Source organism: Tachypleus tridentatus, chromosome 13 (assembly GCF_004210375.1).
Source record: "Tachypleus tridentatus isolate NWPU-2018 chromosome 13, ASM421037v1, whole genome shotgun sequence".
Lineage (NCBI taxonomy): Eukaryota > Metazoa > Arthropoda > Merostomata > Xiphosura > Limulidae > Tachypleus > Tachypleus tridentatus.
This window is the reverse complement of record NC_134837.1, coordinates 229,797,452-229,819,298: the sequence shown is the minus strand read 5'-3', so window position 1 is coordinate 229,819,298 and position 21,847 is coordinate 229,797,452. Positions and strand designations below refer to the sequence as shown.

General features: G+C 29.1%; 1 protein-coding gene across 1 annotated transcript in view; it reads left to right on the top strand.

Annotated features, from left to right (window-relative positions):
* The first annotated feature begins 1,450 nt into the window (after positions 1-1,450).
* The window catches only part of LOC143237681 (moesin/ezrin/radixin homolog 1-like), a 51,296-nt gene continuing 30,899 nt past the window's right edge, over positions 1,451-21,847 (top strand). The window contains exons 1-4 of the mRNA XM_076477193.1: positions 1,451-1,652; positions 12,862-12,919; positions 15,896-15,979; positions 19,778-19,873. Coding sequence (XP_076333308.1) covers positions 12,908-12,919; positions 15,896-15,979; positions 19,778-19,873 — 192 coding nt within the window. The 5' untranslated portion in view covers positions 1,451-1,652; positions 12,862-12,907. The remainder of the gene's footprint in view (positions 1,653-12,861; positions 12,920-15,895; positions 15,980-19,777; positions 19,874-21,847) is intronic.

Below are 21,847 nucleotides of genomic sequence, written 5' to 3'. Positions count from 1 at the left end.
ATCTTCCACAATCTGAACATCTATGGAATATATCATTTCGATTTGATGTTTATTTTGATGTGATGTTGAAACAATTTTCCATTTTGTGTTGCTCTCCAGATGCTTGTAGACTGTAAAAATGCCAAAGTTTAGAGTTTAAATCTGTACCAAACATTTAATTTTCTTGCATGATGTTACATCCAAATATGAGTTCATAGTAGATTAAAATTGTGATAACATTTATTGTGTAATTTCTCAATTTCTACTTACACGGCAACTTATTAGACAAATGGGCTATTGGATAGGTCAGGCACCCGAAAGTTTACGAACAGTCCACCTTAGTTTATAACTGCTGTTCAATGGGAGAGCAACCACTCAACAACACCAGTCGCCTATATGGTTTCTTCTCGCCTAAGTAGCTAATAATGATGTTGACTGTCATTATTGAAACGCCCCATAGTTGAGAGTGTGAAGTGTGCTCCGCTGCATATCCCTTATCGAACCTTAGAATTCCGCTACGCAGTTTTGAATGCCAAATACTAGGCCATGTCTGGCTCAATAATATCAGTACTATGCTGTTAATTGTTGCCATCGTCGATAGAACTCTTCAAGTTAAAGAGTTTACAATATAGAACGCCTTGTGTGAAACATTATTTATCTTAGCCATCTAGAAGACATCAAGTTTTATGGTAAGACGTCTACACAAGAAAACTGTGTATAACATATAAGGTCATTTAGTTATGAACATCTCCGTGATGAAGTCATTACATTACAGTAGTTGAACAGCAAGTTTAATGGCTTATAATGCTTATCACATTGTATTTTATAAATAATGTTGGTGTGGTGTTTGTCAGTGTAGTTTTTACATAGTATATACCTCAGTTTTGTGCCTGTTTTTTGAATAAATTTGGTATTAACTGGAATGTCATATTTTGTTACTAGTTTTTGCTAAATGTTGGTTATTTTTCTGCTTATGTCGGGAATATATGGTATGCAGCAGTATATGGTTTCGTGATTTTTTTATTCGTGAAATATATTTACTTTTGTTGGTTGATTTTGCTTTATATCTAGATGTGTGCGTATCATGTTTTGTACGGTTTGTGGAGGAAACTTATTGATGTTGATGAAGTATTGTATTATTTTGTCTAATTCATCGTTAATTTTACCTGGTGAGCATAGTTTTATGGCTGTGTTTATTTGGTTTCATAAAACTATAATAATAAAGTATTAAATTTGAAAAGCATAACTGATATTATGTTATACTAGCGTTCTTTCTTATTTAATAGTTTTTACTATCATTCATCGAGGTCAAACGGTGTTTCTAGAAGCATATATAATATATTGCTCCTTAAAACGTTAACGTTAAATTATTTATGCCTGAACAAGAACTTTGGGCTTTCAATGAAGAAATGCTTGATACGATATCATAGTCTGCAGGAAGTTATTAAAGTATTGAGCATGCGCTGATACCACGCCTCTTTGAAAGGCGGCCATTTTTGCCGCGTATAAGAATTTAACTGATAGGAGGTATATGATTCAGTTGGGATTGTTGGTGCATGTGAAATGTTACAAGATATTTAACTGGGTTGTGAGGTAGCAGTTTATACAAAATATAAGGTGTTTTTGTATGAAATATTAGTTAATTGCGATATATCACAATTGGCTACATCGAGGTATGTAAAATAAACTTTATAATTTTATGTACAGTGTTTTTTCCCGGTATTTTTGTTTGGTATTTGCAGGTTAAGCCTAAACTTCACTGTATAGTATTCTGTTATTACGTAGTTTATGAACAGGCACTTCATGGTATAATACGTTAGAATAAGCTAGCATTTCTACTATTTAGTAGTAGTAGGGTACTTTGTATTCAAGAATTGAGTGAATGCCACTCGTCGATTTTTAATTTTCTATGATGTCGCTATACTGTAGTAACTATGATCTGACTTAATCCTGAGACTGATAAGTTTAACTTTGACATTTCGTAGATCTAAGTTTTTAAACCTACCTTTGACTTGTCTTAGTACTAATAGCAATACTAATAGTTTGTCGTTCATATTCGTGTATTTTGTAATTGTTATAATCACTAATACTATAATAATATATTATTAATAATTGTAATAATAATAATATGGAACTTCCATTAATTTTCTTTGTTTTTACAGCAAAGTGAAAAAATCGTCTATTAATGAAGAAATTGAATTTGAAAGTTCAGATCTTAAGATAGCAACTTTTGCCTCAATGTATATATATATATATATATGTAACTTTTTATATGTAACTCTGATCTGTTTTTCTGTACTAAAATGTTTGAATCATTGTTTTACTTCTTTGAAGTCCCAGAAAAACATAACTGAGTTATTTTTTCAATGCTTAAAGAATTATTTGTTGTTTTATCTACAGTTTGCTTTTTTATTACTGCTGTTGCTTCGACTGTGTATTTATCTAAGTATTTAGAATTTAATATATTTTATCTGTAGTGGAGTGAATAGTTCATGGTAAATTTTGTTTGAGTGTATATATTCTGTCATTAAAGAAAGGTGTGTTAAGTGCATTAACTGTGTACTAGAATGAATCTTTAGAATGCATGATAAACAAGAACAATATTGCCTCTCAAAGATGTCTTTGGACACTCATCCTTGAGAAAAATTTAAACTTATTCTTTATTTCTCAAAAAATATTATGGGGTCTTATTTTAAAATCCAGTAAAATAATGGCCTTTACTTCTGCTAGTGGAAATTTAATCCAAAAACACTGTGAAAAATGGTATAAGCTGGTAGTGTTAAATATGGCTTCATTTTTACTAGTATTGCAAACTGATAGATTAAATGAAACAGAATAAATATCTGTATAATGGTTAAATTGTTTAACATATAAACTTACTCTGTAATTACTGTGTGTGTATATAGTGACTTTTTGAGGTTTCCTGATCATTAGGAAACCTTAGTGTTCACAACACTTTATTTTTTAACTTGATTTCATGGAACAGTTCACTGAACCATTCTGACAATTTTGTTTTAGGATAGTGATGAATTATATTTTTATCCTACTAGATTTATCTTTTGAAAGTGCAGCACATCTCTTTTATAAGAATTAGATAAATATACTTCATCAAATATGCGTACATCTCTTAGAATACTCATTTTATTGATTTTATAGGTGAATATTTGCAGTTATAGTTACTGTCTGTTGAGGATAAAATAAAACCAGGCTTTAATTTCTTAAACACATTTCTCTAACTCTTTCACAGTAGGTTTATGCAATTTGCAGAAAGTAGCAAATTTCACTTATATCAATACATGCAAATGGGTTAGTGTCCTTCATAAACACTAAAATTGTGGATTCTGTTTTAGCATGTTGGTTTAGAAAAACAAAACTTCAAACTTTCTTCATGTTAATATCTGTATGACATTGAATTATTTTTATTTCTGTCAATTTTTCAGTACCTTCTTTTTGAAGTTAACTATTTGTAATCTTGTACATCTAACCTTAAAAACAGTTGGAAAATTTAATAGCAGTGAATTAAGAGAAAAAGTTGTGTTGAAATAAATCCAGTCTTAAAATATTGGATAATGAAGGGTTTGACCCGTAAGTGTTTTTGTGTAAGGTGCTTGTTTTGAAATTAGATTTTTGAAGATACATCTTTGTATGTTTTATGAAAATGAATGGACTATTAGTCATGAACTAACAATTTAAGTAATTTTTAAATAACATGTTTGCTAAACAACATTCATTTTGGTGCAGGATCAGGAACTAAACTATTCTTTATATGTATTTTATATAGCATTTTACCCTGATAAAATGGAACCCTCAAATTGCTTGAATATGAGTAATTTTCCTTGTTAAACATTAGGCCTAAAATCTGATTTAAGTGGACAGTAATGTTAGGAATAAGTGATACCAATGTTAACTTCAATAATCATGTATATTATTTCTTTCATTTGTAATTTTAGCAGTTAAAATATTCTATTGAAGACTGCTAAATAAATTAAATTGCGTAGTGTAGCAAACATATAATACCCTTATATAAAACTTTCTAAGTGCACTAATTGCACATCTTTTGCTATGTGCAAATGTCTTGTACAGTTTCATAAATTTTGAAAACAGATGTACATTTATAGAAAAAACTTGCACTACTAACTTGTTTTTACCAGAATTTTGTGTTAAATGTGTGGATGGAAAGAATGCAGATTTGATATACTTAGTTTTTCAAAAATGTTTTGATAAGGTTCCACAGGAAAGATTAGTTAAGAAAGACTCATTTTTTTGGATAAACTGTCTTAGATTATAAGATGGTTGGGGAAGAGAAAATAGTTCTTGATGACATTTAATCAAACTGGACTATTGGTACCATAGGTTAGTGGTTGGACCTTTTTTTCTTACAATAATGATACTTACAGGAACATTATCAGTGAAAGTTGGTGTTGATATTAAAGTTTTATATATCTCTAGTTGTATTGAGGATGTTTAGTTGTTACAGAATAACTTTTTATCAGTTGTTTAGTTGAAATATCTTTTAAATGATATTTTTATTATGCAAGGCATAATATGTTAAATGTGAATAGGAACTAATTCAATAGCATAACCAAAGAAAATAATCTTGGTATAATGGTGGATTAAGTCACTGAATTAGTCCTTGATACATGTGATGTTATTAGAATGTATGCATTTAGAAATAGTGCTTCTGTCTTTGGTGTTTTAGTTTTTGTAGTTTTCCTAAAATCTTTTTATGGGGAGAAGATGATTTTTACTTGTTATATGCAGTTATATTATTTTTGCTCTTCCCAAAATTCTTCTCTCTATAAGGCAATCTTTGATTGACATCACTTTCTTGTTTGGTTTAACTTTTATTCCTCCATAGTTATGGTGCAAATTAGTATTCAACATTAATAAATGTTAGCTACAAAGTCAGGTAGAAGAGACATTATGATAGTTAACTGCACTTGAAAGGAGTGAGTTAACTTTGGATAATCATTTTCAGTGTTCTTGTGTTCAACTGATATATTAACTCTGTAAAGAGTTTGGGCTCAAAGTGTACAAGCCATGATCTTTTACGGAGTGCCATGTAACAGTTTTGTTATGGGTAAAGATTAGAAGGCATGCCATCATATTTTTAGACTTGCATTCAGAATATTTTCTGAACAATAACTAAGTTTGGTATCATATTTTAAATTTGAGTTTTTGCATTATACATTTCTTTATTTGAAATTAAATAAAACAATTTCTTAAAATCAATTTTTGTGTCATTTGGTATGTTGAATGCAGCTTTGGCTCAAAGTAAATGTTTGTTGAAGTATAAAGTATAGGTTTTTATAAAATATAAACTCAAATTACTAATATTGAATCCTATCTCTTATGTTTTCTGAAATATTTAGTAATTCAACCAAGGTGGACTTTCCGCCTTGTCAGTTGTTAGAAATGCTTGCATACACCTGCTTTGCTTTAAGATATTTTTATAACCAATCAAAAACTCAATGTCACAAACATGATTTATGTGGAGAAAAAAACATTCTTTTCTTGTAGAATCAAACCTTAAAATACTAATGAAAATAACATAGTTATGTAATGGATTACAATGGAAATGTGACTGTTTTGCTATGGAAAATAATGGTCCTCTAGGACATAGCAGAGATAGTTGCACTTTGGATACTGTAACATGAGTGCATATGCACTGCCGTTGTAACTTCTGTAATGCTAGTTGCACATGATTGAAAGTTCAGTAAAATAAATAAAAATAAATGTATATTATGAGATTTAAGCTGTTTAAAGTAAACATTTGTGGTTTTATGGTATAAGTTGTAGCCATTCTGGAATGAAACTGTGATTTATATATAATTTGTAATTTTATGGTTGTTTATAAACTCAAATTGATTAAATCCATACAGAGATATAAAAGTGAAAATATGAGAAAACAGTTTTATTGTGACAGTTGTCTGAGGGTTAATAGATTATATATTTTGCTTGAGAAATTTCCCAACTTTCTGATCCATGAGTGTTTTTAACATCAAAACCAAAGTTGCGTTGCATGCTGTATGGTCAACATTCAAAAAGGAAGTGAATAAGCAAATCACTAAGTTAAAACATGATTCTATATGAAAGCTTCATGGTATCTACTGATAATCTAAAAAAACCTCAAGATGTAACGTTTAAGGTGTATAGATAACTGTTTTGTGGTTATTTTGGAGGATACAGATTCAGTAGAAGTAACATCTATTTGCTAAAATAATCAGCTGTTCATTTTACCTTACATTGCTGATTTATTGACTATGTATATGTACAGTATCCAAAATATGAGGGGCAAATATTTTTTGTGAATTCTACCTTGCATTCTGTTGTAGTCAGGCTGACATTATCAGTTTACACATCTTGTAGAAATACTTTTGTAACTTTGTTAGACTTTTTTTTGTACAATAGTTTTATACTTTACTGCAAGCTTGCTACAGTTTGTAGATATATAGTAAATTCCTATTCCTGAGTAGGTTCAATTGATTAAGTTAATTTAATAAACTGCTTTTTCTTTCTTACATCAGATGTGTTTTTGTTAGTACTTAATGGTTACAGCTAAAAAGTAAGCCTTATTTTTAGGCAGTGATTATAAAACACTAGCTAAATCTTGCTTACAATACTACATATACTTTTGGTTTTCTTTATTTGAAGTGTATTAATTTGTTGGAAAAGGTTCAGAAGAGGGCTACTAGAATGTCTGGGAATAGGTTAAGATCCCCCCCTTTTTTTTTTCTTTGTGGCAAAATAAGTTTTATAGGGAGATATTAACTTTCCAACATCATCTAGGAGATCAGTAGAATAAGAAACTTGTATATTTTAAAGACAATAGGTTGAGAAAAAACAGATATTAAGCTATGGAAAAGGCAGGCCCCATTTATTAGAATGGTTGTGTGCAGTGAATTGTCTTTACTAGCAAAGGAGGCTGACAGGTTAAGAGCTTAACATGGAAGTTGATAAAATCATTTAAAGGGTGAATTAAAGTTTTATTTAAGTGTGTGTAAGTATTTACTGACAACATTGAAGGGCCACATGGTCCCTTGCTATACATATGCTATTTTATGTTAGTGGAGTTATGTTGATAATTATGGATTTGATGTTGTTAAAGTGCAATTTGGATGAATGCTTATGTTCTTGAAAAGAAAGCACATCTTTTAAGGAACAATTTCAAATCTACATTGTGAATGATTGGCTTTCATGCTAACATGAATTAAAATACAAGACCAGAATCTTGGAAAATAGTTTAATATTCAGATTTGTAGTGTTATATGACTAAACTATCTTGACTTAATGTTATGTGAAGCTTAAAGCATGCACACATCATTTAATGTCTAATTAGTTTTCTGAATTTTTTAATAAAATCTTAAATTACAATTGACGTTTTTCTTTTGAGTAAAAAATGTTTTCCTAGAATTATGCAAGTACAAGTAATTTGTTATTTAACTAGATCCTTCTATTCTTTAAAATGTGCTGATTTTGTATTCTATGGGTAAAATGCTGATAAAAGTAATAACATATTGGCTTTATATATAAGTAAATAGGTAAAAATATGCCTGGCATCACAAACCCTCCTGTGTTTTTAAGGGTAGTGTTGATGGTGTTACATTATGCTGATGATGAATGGTCAAAGTACTAATGCAGTGGTGTTGGAGTTTATAGTTCCTGGTAAAGTTCAGGAAAGAAAATAATTGTTGTAGTAACATTAAGCTCAGACAAAATCAGGTTTGATTTTTCCCTCTATGAATTTTATAATACAAATAGCTTTTATATTCTTCATGAAGGGTTAAAGAATTAAGCTTGCTAAACACTACTTTATACTGTGTACCCAATATGGCTAACATAGTCTAACAAATCTTCCATTTACTTTTCTTCCTGTGGAAGCCATTTAGACATGTTAATGAGACTTCCTGTTTCCGTAATACAGGAATGTGACATGCATGTATATTCTACTAATTGGAAAGCTATGGTTCTTTTTACCATAGTTAATTCACACCAATGTGACTTGGTTTTTTTATTTTATATGATGTTTTTCCTGCAAACCCTTTTTTAACAGGTTAATTTTAATAAAGAAATAAGGAAGTGGTTTTAGTTTCAAAATTACATCCACGTTTGCAAATTATTTATTCCAAGAAAACAATCAAATAGTAGTGTATAGTTAAGGGTGCTAAACAACTTTCAGTTTCACAAATGAGTAACAAAAGTTGTGATCCCAGTTATGGCAAATTCTAAGCTGTTGAAACATGCATAGTTGCACAGTAGGTTTTGTGCAGTTTTAATAAACTGTTGTGCACTTTTTAACATGGTAATGTTTTTAGTTTAAGCTTATTTATGTTGTAAAAAGTAAGTTTGTCTTCATAATGAAAGATGCTCGTTAAGTTGCTTGTACAAAATATTTAAGCAGTCTTTCAGTTTCATCTGTATTACAATATTTCCATCATGGGGTAATGTTAACTTCCTTACATTATTTTGTCTTCTTGATGCTTGTGAAGTATGTAATATCACAAAAGTAGTAAATTCATAGTAGCTTGTACATATTTTCAAACAATAATGCTGTCTTTTGTGTGTTTGTGTAATCCTATTTTTCTTCAAGCAGCTATATAAAACTCTTCTAACATTTACAGTATTTTATCAGATGCATACTTTCAAATATCTAAGTAAAAAAACAAAAAACAAAACTACTAATGACTAATTGCATTTATAATAATTACAAGATGAAGCAAATATTTTCTAACTTTTTAATATAAAAATCTTGTTATAGGTGCTGTTACTAAAACTGTTTTGCTAGTTTTTAATTACTGGTAAGATCAGTAAAATGTCTAATTAATAAATATCTTGCTTCAAAACATTTTAACTTTTATGCATTAAAGAACAATAGTTTTTCAGACTAATGCACATTTTAATGCATAAGCCTTTGAAACGATGTAATACAACTTCGTCTATACTGTAGTAATGTTATATAAATAGTTTTTACATTTCTAAGATAATCATAGAAATTAGGTTTCTCATTAAGAAAAAGAGGGATAAAGAAATTTTGGAAATGCCAACAACTTGGTTTTAAATGGTGAGGGTTAAGATGTATATTTTCTCTTGAAGTAATGAGAATATAAAGGTGTGGCACATCTTTTTCCCTTAACTCTTTTAGCCCAGGTTTGGTCCCTGGGACTGACCCCATAACCATTTTGTGCTTGTTATAATTATCATGCTATTACTTTTAGTAAGAATATGTTTATGAAATTTGGTAAATTATCAGTAGACATTAAAATTCTTTCATATGCAAAATATTTTTTATTGTCGTAAGGTTTCTTAAACAATGTCTTTCTCATGCCATTTTTATTTTTGCATGTTGCCTGTCCAACATACAAAGTAACTTTCATGTTAAGATTAAAACTACTTTCATACATCAGAAATTTCAAATTTCACATGGGAAATCCATGTTTACATAGTTTTCTCATGTTGCTTAAGAACATTTTTTTCTGTTTTTACTAATCAGTCTATACAAGTTCAATCATTTTGATTGATCTTGTAACCACCATAGAAAACTAGGAAATGGATACAAGCTATACTTTTATCATACTAGAACAATTACAGATTAAACTAAAAATGCAAATGTTTAGACTAAATACTTTAAATCTGAAAAATTGTAGAAATTTTTATTGTAGTGATCTTTCATCTGTGCCTGGCAAACTATACAGAAGCTACAATGACATGTGGCACATGTGCACTCATGTTACTGTATCCAATGATATAAAACTGACCTATGTCAGGAAACTGTGTTTTAATTAACTAGTATTCTGTAAAGTAGTTACATTTCAATTATTATAAATTATATAGTTATATAGATTACTATTCACAAACAAGTTCTTAAACTATTTTTCTTAAAACAGTAATAAAGAAATAAACACTTTTATCTTCTAGTTACAACCTTTGCCCTTGGTTACTGCTTGTTGTAGCTTGCTTAGCCTCAAGAAATTTTGCATATGGAGGATGTGAAACAAAATAATCTTAGGTTTTATATGTAGAGTTGAATAACCAAAAAATCATAAATTAGCACATGGATACCATAGAATTACATTTATAATTTATCTTGTTTAATAACTAAGCTGCATTTGTATCTTAAAAAAAAAAAAGTGTAAAAGCTTAACTTACCAGCACAAAGGTTTGTCTCAAAAAAGAGGATGCTGTTACATTTGAAAATGGGTGAGAAAATCACTGAGGAAACTGAGCTAGCAGTTGGTTATTCACATCTTGTACAGAAGTGTATAAAGAGGACTATTTCCAAAAATGTAAAGGGGTCACGGGAGGCGGGTGTCATTGTTTGATTCACTAAATATAGTGATAGCTCAGCAAATAGAAAATATAAAAGGCTTATTTTATATTCTAGATTATCAGTATTGGTAGTTTGAGTTCATAATTCATATAAAACTACATACTTTGTATTTTGAAATCACAAACTTAATTTTAACCAGTGGTGCATCTAACATGCCTTTTGATACTCAAATTGATTTTTGTGTTTGTTTGGTATTTACTTTTAGATTAATAAATTAAATGTATAATAAGAAAACTTTAATTATAATCTAGAATTCAGTACTAAATGTAAGGGGAGAAATTCATAAAATAGTAGTTCAATAACATTTTGAATAGAAGTTGACATGTGATGGCATTGCCTTTGATCTGCCTGGAAAGGACTAACAGTAACAGTTAAAAGCTGAAAGAAAGATGGAAGAAGCTCATTAAGAACACCTGTATAAACAGTGGAAAAACAAATAGTTTAATATGCTCTATAAACTTCTAAAAGTATCAGTTGTAAATGTTGGCTCATAAATGTTTAGTTGAATTTAATTGAATAGGTAATTTGTGTAATAAGTTGTATTGTTTTCTAGGTAAATACAATAACCTGTTTCAGCTAACCTACTATTTTGTTGTGGATGAAATGTATTTACCAGAAGTTTAACAATTATTAAAATCGTTGGATGTGTCTAGAGAAGGATGTAGTGAATGAACTTCTAATTAAGAATCTTAACATCATGTTTATAATTGGCATTAAATGTAGAACAAGAGAGAACTTTCTGTGTATTTCAGAAACTTATTACTAGTGTAATAAATGTAATTTTGAAAAGCTTTCAACATGTTCTAAGCTCTGTTTTTACATACCTAACTATAATATCTTTTTGGATTTTAACAGATACTGTATGTTCAGTGTATAGGAATTGAGGTTGTATTAATATGTAATTTCTAGCAGTTATCATAAATTCTTCAAATTTATCATTGTTGTGGAACCTGTACCACTGTGGGAGAGCTTTGATAATTTACAATACAGTTGCATACTTTAGTGGCTTGTGATACCCACCCACACACATACACATGACTAATACTCAGCAAATACTGGTGTCATGTCATGCATTACAATTTTGAGCATCCATAACTGTAGGTGGGTGGGGACTCCTAACTATCTAGGATAGGTCTGCTGTTGAAATGCAACTAACAGAATAAGCTGTAATTTAAAGTTTTTTACTGTTAAGTGGATTTTCTGGTTGAACATTGAACTTTTTCTTTTCTTTCCTGAATGGGGTTTCTTGCTTAATTCAAATCCTTGTAGTGACTAATCAGGCTTGCACATACATTTTACTTGAATGAATCAGCCTTAGCTTCATCATCATCCGTTTAGTAACTAAATTCATTTATTGCACACACTTTTAAATAGAGTACTGTGTTTACCTGGTTGTTACAACCATTCAATATTAAACTGACAAAATATTTTAAGATTTTGCATTAGAAGTTCAGATAAAAGAATTCTATAAATTTTGATGGAATCAAATTTTGCATTTCACAAATCATCAGATTAACTAGGTTGTATAAATTGTTAAATGAATTATATTCCATATATATTTTTCAATCATACTGACTTTTAAAGAGCTTTATAGCTGTACTAATGTGCAATAACTTATCACAACTTCCATTTGTTTTTATACTATTGATAGATACTACTAACAGTGGTATTCATTCATGTCAATATTCTACATATTAACAAAACATTGAAACTTTACCATTGACAACATATCACTGGTTCCATTCTCAATGTATTTATGTATATTATAACTTTACCAATTCTTAAAAATCAGTTTCCACCTATGCAGATGTGTTGTTGATTATGAGTGTATAATTGTACCATTAGCAGCATGTTAGTTCCTCCATAAAGAAAAGAAAATTGCACTGAATGCCAAAGACCATGTAGTTGTTCTACTTTTAAGTATATTAATGCCTTTATTCACAGAAATACACTTGTTTTCAAACAGATTTGGAACTGTATCACTGTATTACTACTAAAAACTTTTATTATATATTTGGTATCAAAATTAGATGGCTTGTATCTGTTTTGTTTTTTTAATCTATAAAAATCACAGCATGAATTTTTAATGCAAAGCTTATTCAAAGTCTGGACTTTATGAACGTGCTAAGATACAAGTTTCACTGTAGTTACCCTCTAACCCACCATCCTTGGGATTGTTATATACCTTTGTTTAGTAAACTGTATTTTAAAAATGTGTTAGAGAAATAAAGTACTTCTGCAATATGTACATAAATTACTAGATAGCCTTCTTTGGATTTTGAAATGTTTCTACACTCATCTGATCTCATCTCTGAGCTGAACTGTCTTTCATGTATATAATGTTTCAGAAAGTAATATCAGTTTTTGAATTCTGAGAAATTATGTATTATGCCTTGTCTACAGGCATAACTTGCTGTAATGAAAGCTAGAATAAAATGTGTAACATTAGTGGTTCTTATTAGTATTTTTCTTGTTAAGTATTGATTTTTTTTTAAATTGCAGACATCCATTTTATAATAGTGTATATACAAAAAATTTGGATGTATGTTTTTCAGGTACTCGCACCCACTGCCAGTTTAAAGGATCAGCTAACCTGTCAAGATGCCAAAGGCAGTGAGTATGGACATGCAAAAAACTCTACTTGCAAATGCATTATTAGTTTTGAAACATACTTATCTAACATTAGTATTAATTGCATTATACATATTAAACAATGATTTAGTTTTGTTTGTAAAATATTTTGAACATGGTACTATTTTCTCTAAATTATCAGTAAATTATAAAAGCAACTAAGATTATAATGTGTAATGTATACATATCATATTCGTGTTTAGGCCACAAGAGTATGCTATGTATATATTGCCATTCTAATCTTAATTGTTAGAATATGTTGTTTCTTTACTGATTTGTTTTTAAAATAATTCTTGCAATTTTATCTAAATTTTATAACTATTTTAGTGTCCTTTATTGTGAGTCTAATAACCTTTTTATTCTAGTGTTTTAAAATGTCTTCAATTGGTGTACATTTATAGCTGACCTATGTCTATATACTGTCTCAAACCTTGTAGGAAATTTCTTAAAAATTACTGAATTAGTTAGATACTTGTATTGTTTATACTCCAATCGTTAGATTTAAATTTAATGAGAAAAGAATTAACTTGTTAATTTTGCAGACAACTAATAAACTGTAATTTTAAAAAAAGTAATGACTTTTGATCAGTTGTGTAGTTTATTTAATGATCCTTCTGTAAATAAAAATATAAAAAAAATTGGAGATTGTTCAACTTGTTTAATTTTGATATCTTTGTGGCTCAAGTCATTTTAACTATCTTTTAATGAACTGGTATTAAAAAAAAAAGTATTTAGTGTTGTGAAACAAACTTTGAATGATTAGTATATTCACTTATCAGTTGCTTTGGGTATGTTACGTATTGTAATTTATCTTGGAAAAGTCTCCAATTTGTTATGTTTTATATACATTTATTACAATTTCAAGCAGGTGCAGTTCTAATTTAGAAGTTACTTGAATTTTGATATGTATCAAATTTAATATTTGCCAGTAAGATTAATACTTTTTTTTTATTTCTCAACACAAATTTTAATATACAAAACAAAATTATAATGAGTATTACAAATAATTAATGTACAACAATTTTACAAATTCTCAAACATTCTTCTGTCTGGTGTGGAACTTAACATTTTATCAAATTACTTATGTTGATACATACATACTTCACTTGATGGGGAGAATGCTAGCTAGCTCTGTTCTTGTTTGGTCTAATGCAGTTTACAAGTTTACTTTTCACAGTGAAAGAAATATATTTAATGTCCTTGTTTAAAAACAAAAAAAACAAAAAAACTAATGCCTGAAGTTTCTTTTATGAAAATCAATGGTTCATAGTGTTAGAAATCTATATATGTTCCTGTCAGATTCTGCAACTTTCAGTTTAATAAATGTTAATTGCTATCTTCTGGGGCTTGTAGTGTACTGACTTTAGTTGGTGAAACAATATCTATCAGCTAGTTTTTATATCAATTGTATAAGATTCTGAAACGTTTAACAGTGTTTGAAGATGCACTAGTATTTTCATAAACCATGTTTCATAAAGTTGTTTGGAAGAAATTTCTACAAATTTAAAGAACAGGTGGGACTTTTGCATAATGCATTCTACAGATATGTTGCATGCATAAAAAAAAAAAAAACTACTGAAACAATGTAGGTATTAAAATAAATGTTTAGCAGTAAAACTGTTAGAGGTACTCTTGCAATTATTTTCAGCCTAAATCTATCTTGCAAGGTTTGGCCAGTGTATGAGATAAGTGAATAATAAATTTGTGTACTTATGGAATAGTGCAAAGTAATCTTCATAATAAATATAATAAATGGATAAAATGAAACTTTACTTTTTTTATATACAGGATTAATTAATTTTGAGCTATTTTTAATTTAATGCTGAGCTATATTGTTAGCTTATTTAAATTATAAATTGCTAATAGTTACAATCCTAAACCAGCTAGTTAATTAAAATTGTGGAGGGACTATCAAATTTATATTTTATGGAAAAGTAACTTTTGCATTTTGTTTCATCTCTTAGAATATTAGCAGTGTGTATGGTCTCGTATGTAAATTTTATAAAACCAAACTCTTCCATATAGTTCTTCACTAGGATTATGCATTCATGCAGTTCTTGCATTAATTAACTTAAAAAAAATATTTTTGGGTTGAATGTTATTTTTGCTCGTGTAACTTTGGTCTAATTGAAGGTTACTTGTATGGATAGATATGTAATTGCTTTAAATGAAAATGCATAGGTGCATTCAAAATTGTGAAAGATATATGATCTGGGATAAAACATTTTACAATATTGATTTTCTAAAATTATTGCAAACACTTAAGCATTTTTATTCAAAAGTATATACAAATATGGAACAGATTAGATACATGGCTAGAATATTTTTGGATGAGTCTCATTGGAAAGTTGTCATAATAAATAAGTGCAACAAGGGACATTTTAATAATAATTTGCACTTTTAATGTGTTCAGTCTTACCACTGTTAAAGTTAACATTTAAGATTGAATTGCACAGTTCTGCTTAGGATTTCAACAGTGATGGACTATCAGTGTGCAAAACAATGAGGCAAAATATTTGTAGATTTGGAGTTTATACAGGGTGCTTGGAAAGTCACTGTGCACTTTTATATATTTATTAACAAACATGTTTCAATATAGAATACAGGAGGTAAATATGAATGACAGTTATAAATAATGTTGAAAGTTACCCCTGTTGGCATTAATACAGGCTTGGATCCTTCTTATTTTGTTTTTAAACTGGCTTGAAATAGACTGAATAGACATATGATTACAAAACTGCACAGTGACTTTCTGAACACCTTTATATAATCTAAGCAGCCAAAAGATTAAGCTCTCAGACAACTTGTATTACATATGGCTATCTATGGCAATTTTACTAAAGTTTTATACAGAAACTGAGGTGTTGAATGGCACTGTACACTGCTTTACCTGTGTGAGATTAAAAACCTTAATACATTGTTGTTAATCAAATCAAAATTTATTTTTCTTTTAACTAGGTAAATGTCAGAGTCACTACTATGGATGCTGAGTTGGAGTTTGCTGTTCAGCCCAGTACAACAGGCAAGCAACTGTTTGACCAGGTGAAAAAAACATTTGAGAAATGTTGTTGTTGATATTTTAAGATTCATGTACAAGTACCTGTATCAGCTAATGATTTGTTTTTGATACTCTTGAGTTGTAGACCATTCCTTGTCAGTTTCTTTACATTTTAACTATTGAAGATATAGAGGTAGTGTTCTAATCATCTGGCTAAGAATTGGTTTTCTCAGCTTAATGGTAAAATGTTTGTGTTCTGAGGTAGTTTTTTAGTGTTCAAAGAATGATTATTCTGTAAAGGATATCTTTAATAGGCTAAAGCAGATGGAGTTTAATGTTGATATTCATTGTGGTAATTATGATTGCTACTATTTACAAATATCTTTTAGACAAAACCATTAATACTTTTTCTAACTTTCAACCTTGTGTTTGCTGAAAATGAAATTGAGGTATATATTAAGATGTTTTAAAAAAATGCATTTTGCAATAAAATAATGGTTTGTTTGATTTAAAATCCATGAATACACTGGAGTGGTTGTGCTCTAGCTTTACTTCTGGCCTTAACTTTTTTTTTCTGTACTTTACTGAAAATGTTTACTTTCAATCCTGTACTAAATGTTTTAAGCCTGTGTATTATAGGAGAGATATTGATGATACTTTTGAGGTTATTAAGCAGACATAAATATATCCATTTTTCAAATGGTAAACATACAATATGAAGTTTAATCTTGAAAAGATGGGAAACTCACTGTTGGATGTTTCTTAAATAACTGATATACTTGCCACTAAAGCTCATCATAAACCCACTTTTAATGGATTTTATTAACATTTGGGAAAATTATGCTTCTTCAGTTATTAAAGAAAATATGGCTTAAAATGTGTTGTACAAAGTCTTTAAGAAAATACATTTTTTTTTTTGGAGCAGAAGTTAAGAAAATTAAACAAATTCTTAAATCTTTTCTTGTGTAATTTTTACAAACAAATAATTTACACTCACATTGCAAAAGTCAATAGTCCATCTGTTATGTTAGATGTTCCAATGAACACTTTAGTCATGCCTTGCATCTGTGGTTAAGAATAAAATTAACAAGTTTGACAAAATGTGTTTTAAAACAGTAGCTATGTTTGAAGAGCTTTCCACCTTTTAAAAACATTTTATTGAATGCTGTGAAAGAAAAATGCTACATTTAATATATCTGCCATTGTTGGAATCAAAGCTAAGAGTTAACTTTAATAGAATTGTTTTTGTTCTAATTGTTTTATTCAATAATAAAATAAATGGCAGTATAATATTTAATTTTTAAAATATTGGGTGTGCATTGTTTTATTGCATTGAAATACAGCTGGCTAAAATGTTTTTGAATCTTTTGCAAATAACCTTTTTTATACATTTGTAGCTTTTGAAAATTAAAGTATTTCACTGTGATGTTTTTAATAAATTTATAATGTTGTAAGTTTCACTTTATTTTATAAAACTTGTCTCAAGGTTTATTTTCTACATTTTGTAAAATTGTTACCTTTTGCTTTTAACAGAAAAACACTTTTGCCTAGGATCACTGACAATCAATATAAATTTTACTTCACTAAATAAGCTTTTATTATTAAAGAAAAAATTTAATCTTAGTAATAACGGTTCTTTTGAAGATTTTTATTTGAGCATTCAATCAGTTACTTAGGACAACAAGGCCTCCTATCTAAAAAGAAAAAAACCTAACATTTGCCCTGTCACTAAAACATTTTATAGTCAGGTACAAAATGATTTAACTGTGCCTACCTGATCTTGTTGTCCCAAATTATCTCCTTTACTAGCACACTGCATTCATGATTAAAATAACATGTAAAATCAAGAAATAAATTTTTCACAAACTTTTTCAAAAAATCAGAACAGTAATTGTGGCAGAAGTTTTTCAAACATTGTTTTATCTCATAACTCTCTAAATTAAGTTTTTATCACTTTATAATAAACTTGATACAAGTTTCTTCTGAACTGGGAGCCATATTTATGTGGCTGAAAATAAAGAATTATCATTATGCATTTAGATCACTAGCCTAGGCTTTCTCAAAGATAAAATGTAAATTGTCTACCACCATGATAGATAAAGTTAAAGACTGATTTCCTAAAATCAGTAAAGCTACACTTTTATAGAAGGTTTTAAAGCTATTTTTGCATTACTTAATAGGCAACTCTGAAGTCTGTAGTTTGTTCAGAATACACTTGGAAAGTTCACAGTAACTAACTTTTTAGTTTAGAGCATTCTGAGAGCAACCTAAAATCATAATTGTTTCTTGCTGGGGTACATGTACCCTGGATGGAAGTTATGTAAATTTATGATTCATGAAAAGTTATCTTAGGAAATAGTTGTTTCTTTATATATAATTGGAAAAAACACCCATGAAAACAGGAAATTGGGAAATATGAAATTAAGTTTGTGTTTATCACTGTGGGCCCAACAAACCTTCATGCCAAATTTGATGAAGATCCATCAACATGGGGTGAAGTAGTGGTAAAAAAAACTACTACAAAGTACTTGTAAAACCACAAAATGCAAAATTGAAAATGTATTTCTCTAATGAACCTCCACACCAATTTTGGTGAAGATCCATTCACACTCTGTGAAGTACTTACTCGGACATAAAACAGACAATACTATTATATTTATATAGATGACACCAGTGCATTAGATTCCTGTGACATATTTATGACATCATATCTGCACCCTGAGATTGGAGAAAATTTAAGTTCTCCATGAAAGGAAACAAAGGTGAAATAGTAAAATCATGACCCCTTGGTGCAAATCTACATGCATGTAGGATAAAAATTTTGGGAAGATGGGGTTTGCACATTGCATAAGTTTTTCAGTATCATATAAGCAAAAGTTCTATTATAGTATGATGTGTAAAATACCTTGTTACTGAATAAATTGTAATATTTGAAATGTTTATTTTATGGTGCTGTTCTGTTACCTGAACATGATTCCACAGTTGGCTGTGCTAGGAGATCATAACTCCACTACTTTTTCATTGTTCTTAAATTAAAGATGACTACTTAGAGTAAACTTTTTAATGCTAACAAGATTTAATCAGTGGTGACATATTATGCAATGCACATCAAAATGCTTTCTTTTTTGACTGAGAATTCTTCTAAGCACCTTGTATTTGTTTGAGCAGTTTTAGCTGGAAAGTAGGCTTGTTTATAATCACATTTCAGACTTGTTTCTAGCAACAAATACTTAAACAACAAATCTTCTTCAGTACTTTTTCACACTACTTTTCTAAGTGCACCTGTGTAATTTAGTTTTTAATGTATGTTGCAAGAATTATTGGTTTATTGGATTGTAGAAAAGGAAAATTATTTAAGTCACTTGTAAAGAGGCTAGTTTTGAAACTGATAAAGATGGCCTAATACCTAAATGGGCAGTTTCAAATGTTTGTTTGGAATTGCTTCAGGTACACATTAAACCTTGGGTTAATAGGATCCATTACAAAATATTCCTAGAGGTATATTAACAGATGAGTTTTAAATTAAGAACTTTGAATTTGTCAGTACAGAATTATCAAGCTAAAATAAATTTACACCCTTGGAATGTAAACAAACAATGAGGTTTTTTTCAAAGTATTATTCATGATTATTTTGAATATTGAATTTTAAGTGTAACTTTTAGAGGTTAATATATTGTTACCCTTCATATTTTGGACAAAGCAGAAGACAGTATTTGATTATCTGTAATTGTTTGTTGTAAATCATCTATTATCTGCTGACATATCTCTGGCATATGTGTTTAGTATTATATTGTTTTGTTTCTGGTATGGTTTTCATTTTGACTCCTACCCTAAACACACAGGTGGTGAAAACAATAGGATTGAGGGAAATCTGGTTTTTTGGCCTTCAGTATACAGATAATAAAGAGTTCCAAACATGGCTGAAACTCAACAAGAAGGTAAGTGCATAATACATTTTGGATTATGGAGTAAGGAAACCTTCAATTTTGTGAAGTAATAAGAAAAGTGTTATTTGAAAAGTTATTTTAACTTTGTGATTTACTAATTAATCATTGGTATACTTTGTGATGTAGTAAATTTGTTTCAGTCATATTCATTGTGTTATTAGCTATGAATACTTTCATTTGACAGTTTGTGTGTTTTTTCCCAAAGGATAAGTAAGCTGGTTCATAAATCTTTTACAAGGAAACTTGTTTCTGTCTCTTATTTGGCTTCACAAGCAGGTTTGTACCAGCTAAGAAGACAATGCACTGCTCATTATGGTAACTAGTATAAAATACCCAATCTTTTTGCATTACCCCAGTTACTTCTTTCAATACCCCAATGGTCCTGCTAGGTTGTGAGAGCTGATGTAAGCATGTTTCATAAATGGTATCTTTAAGATCTTGTAAGGAGATTAAATCCAATACTAGATTTGAAGTCATTAACCATATAAATCTATCCCAAACCCTGTATTGCCTGAGTGACCTTCCCATGTTTTATCACCACATCCCCTTTTTATCAAATAATTGTAAGGAACTTGCATAGGTTAGTAGATAAGGGCATCCAAACTCTGCCTGCCAGGTTTGGTTTTCCTATCTCCAAAATAATGGAAAGAGTTGGGAGAGATAAAAACAAGTTTTAAAAAAAACATTGTGAATTACTTGTTATTAATCTTAAGTTATGTGTGTATAAGATATATCATGGTTGAAGTTTCATACATCTGTTTACTTCCACTCGTAAGTTTCTTAAATGTTCAGACAGACAGATAGACAGTTTAACCTTCACTGGATCATACTTATGATAGCTGGTTTTACACTGAAATTTTTAATCAAGTCTTGTTAAATTTTATTCACTAATATTAAAATCAGAGATAAATACCTTCAAAGTAGTTTATAAGTGATGCACTGGTTGAAAGGTTTCTTTTAGTAACTTGTACAAACACTGGTAAATCACTTTCAGATATTTTGTCATTATATTATTTTATGCTTTATAGGTTAAATTAGCTGTATATAAATTCAGTATTATTGTTTGAAAATTTTTGTATAAAAACATGTATTACAACGGCAATAAAGTACCATTATAACACTGAAGTAAAAATGGTGCATTAAACAAACCATTACTAGAAAAATGTGTAGTTATTAAAAGATTAGTACTTTGTAATGGGCATATTTTAAATTGTGTATTGAGTACAAAATGATTTAACATAAGAGTAACATAAATCCTTTGCTTGTTCTCTTATGACTGTTTAGTGATGAATAACCCATAAATGAAAAGTGGTAAAAATCAAAATTTTAAACCTAAGTACTTTTGTGACATCTTATTCACTGCCTGAAGAAAACTTAATTTTTAAAAATTCATGTTAATAAAAAAAAAAAAAATTTTGAGAAGTTATTGATGTTGTGTTTATGTATGTATTTGAATATGTGAAAATATGGTTCACACTGTGTCTTTTGCTTGTTTGTATTTCCATTTTGTGTGTAGTATGAGCTACAAAATGGAAGTTACAAGACAGATGAACATGAATAACCAACTCCTTTTCTATTGCAAATTTCAGTAATCTATTTTCTTAAATTTTTTTTAAGATAAAGGTGCATTATTAAATTTATGTTAAGTTATAAAAATGTATGAATACTTTTAAAATCTGGTATTTTATTTCTTAATGTCTTTTGGTGGGATATCGATACATCTGTGGACTGTAGCTAGAACAATATGGCTCTCCTTAAAAAAAGAAAAAACAAACAAATAAAGAAAACTGTTTTTATATTGTAATCCCTATTTTAGGACTTAAGCAGTATTCCTCATCTTGAACAATTGACAGGTGATACAAGTTTAACAAAACAATTTCACAAATTATAAGCTTATTAGAATAATATTGGGAAGTTTAAGTAATGTCTCCTGGGCCATATAATATTTACTTTAGGGTTTTAAAA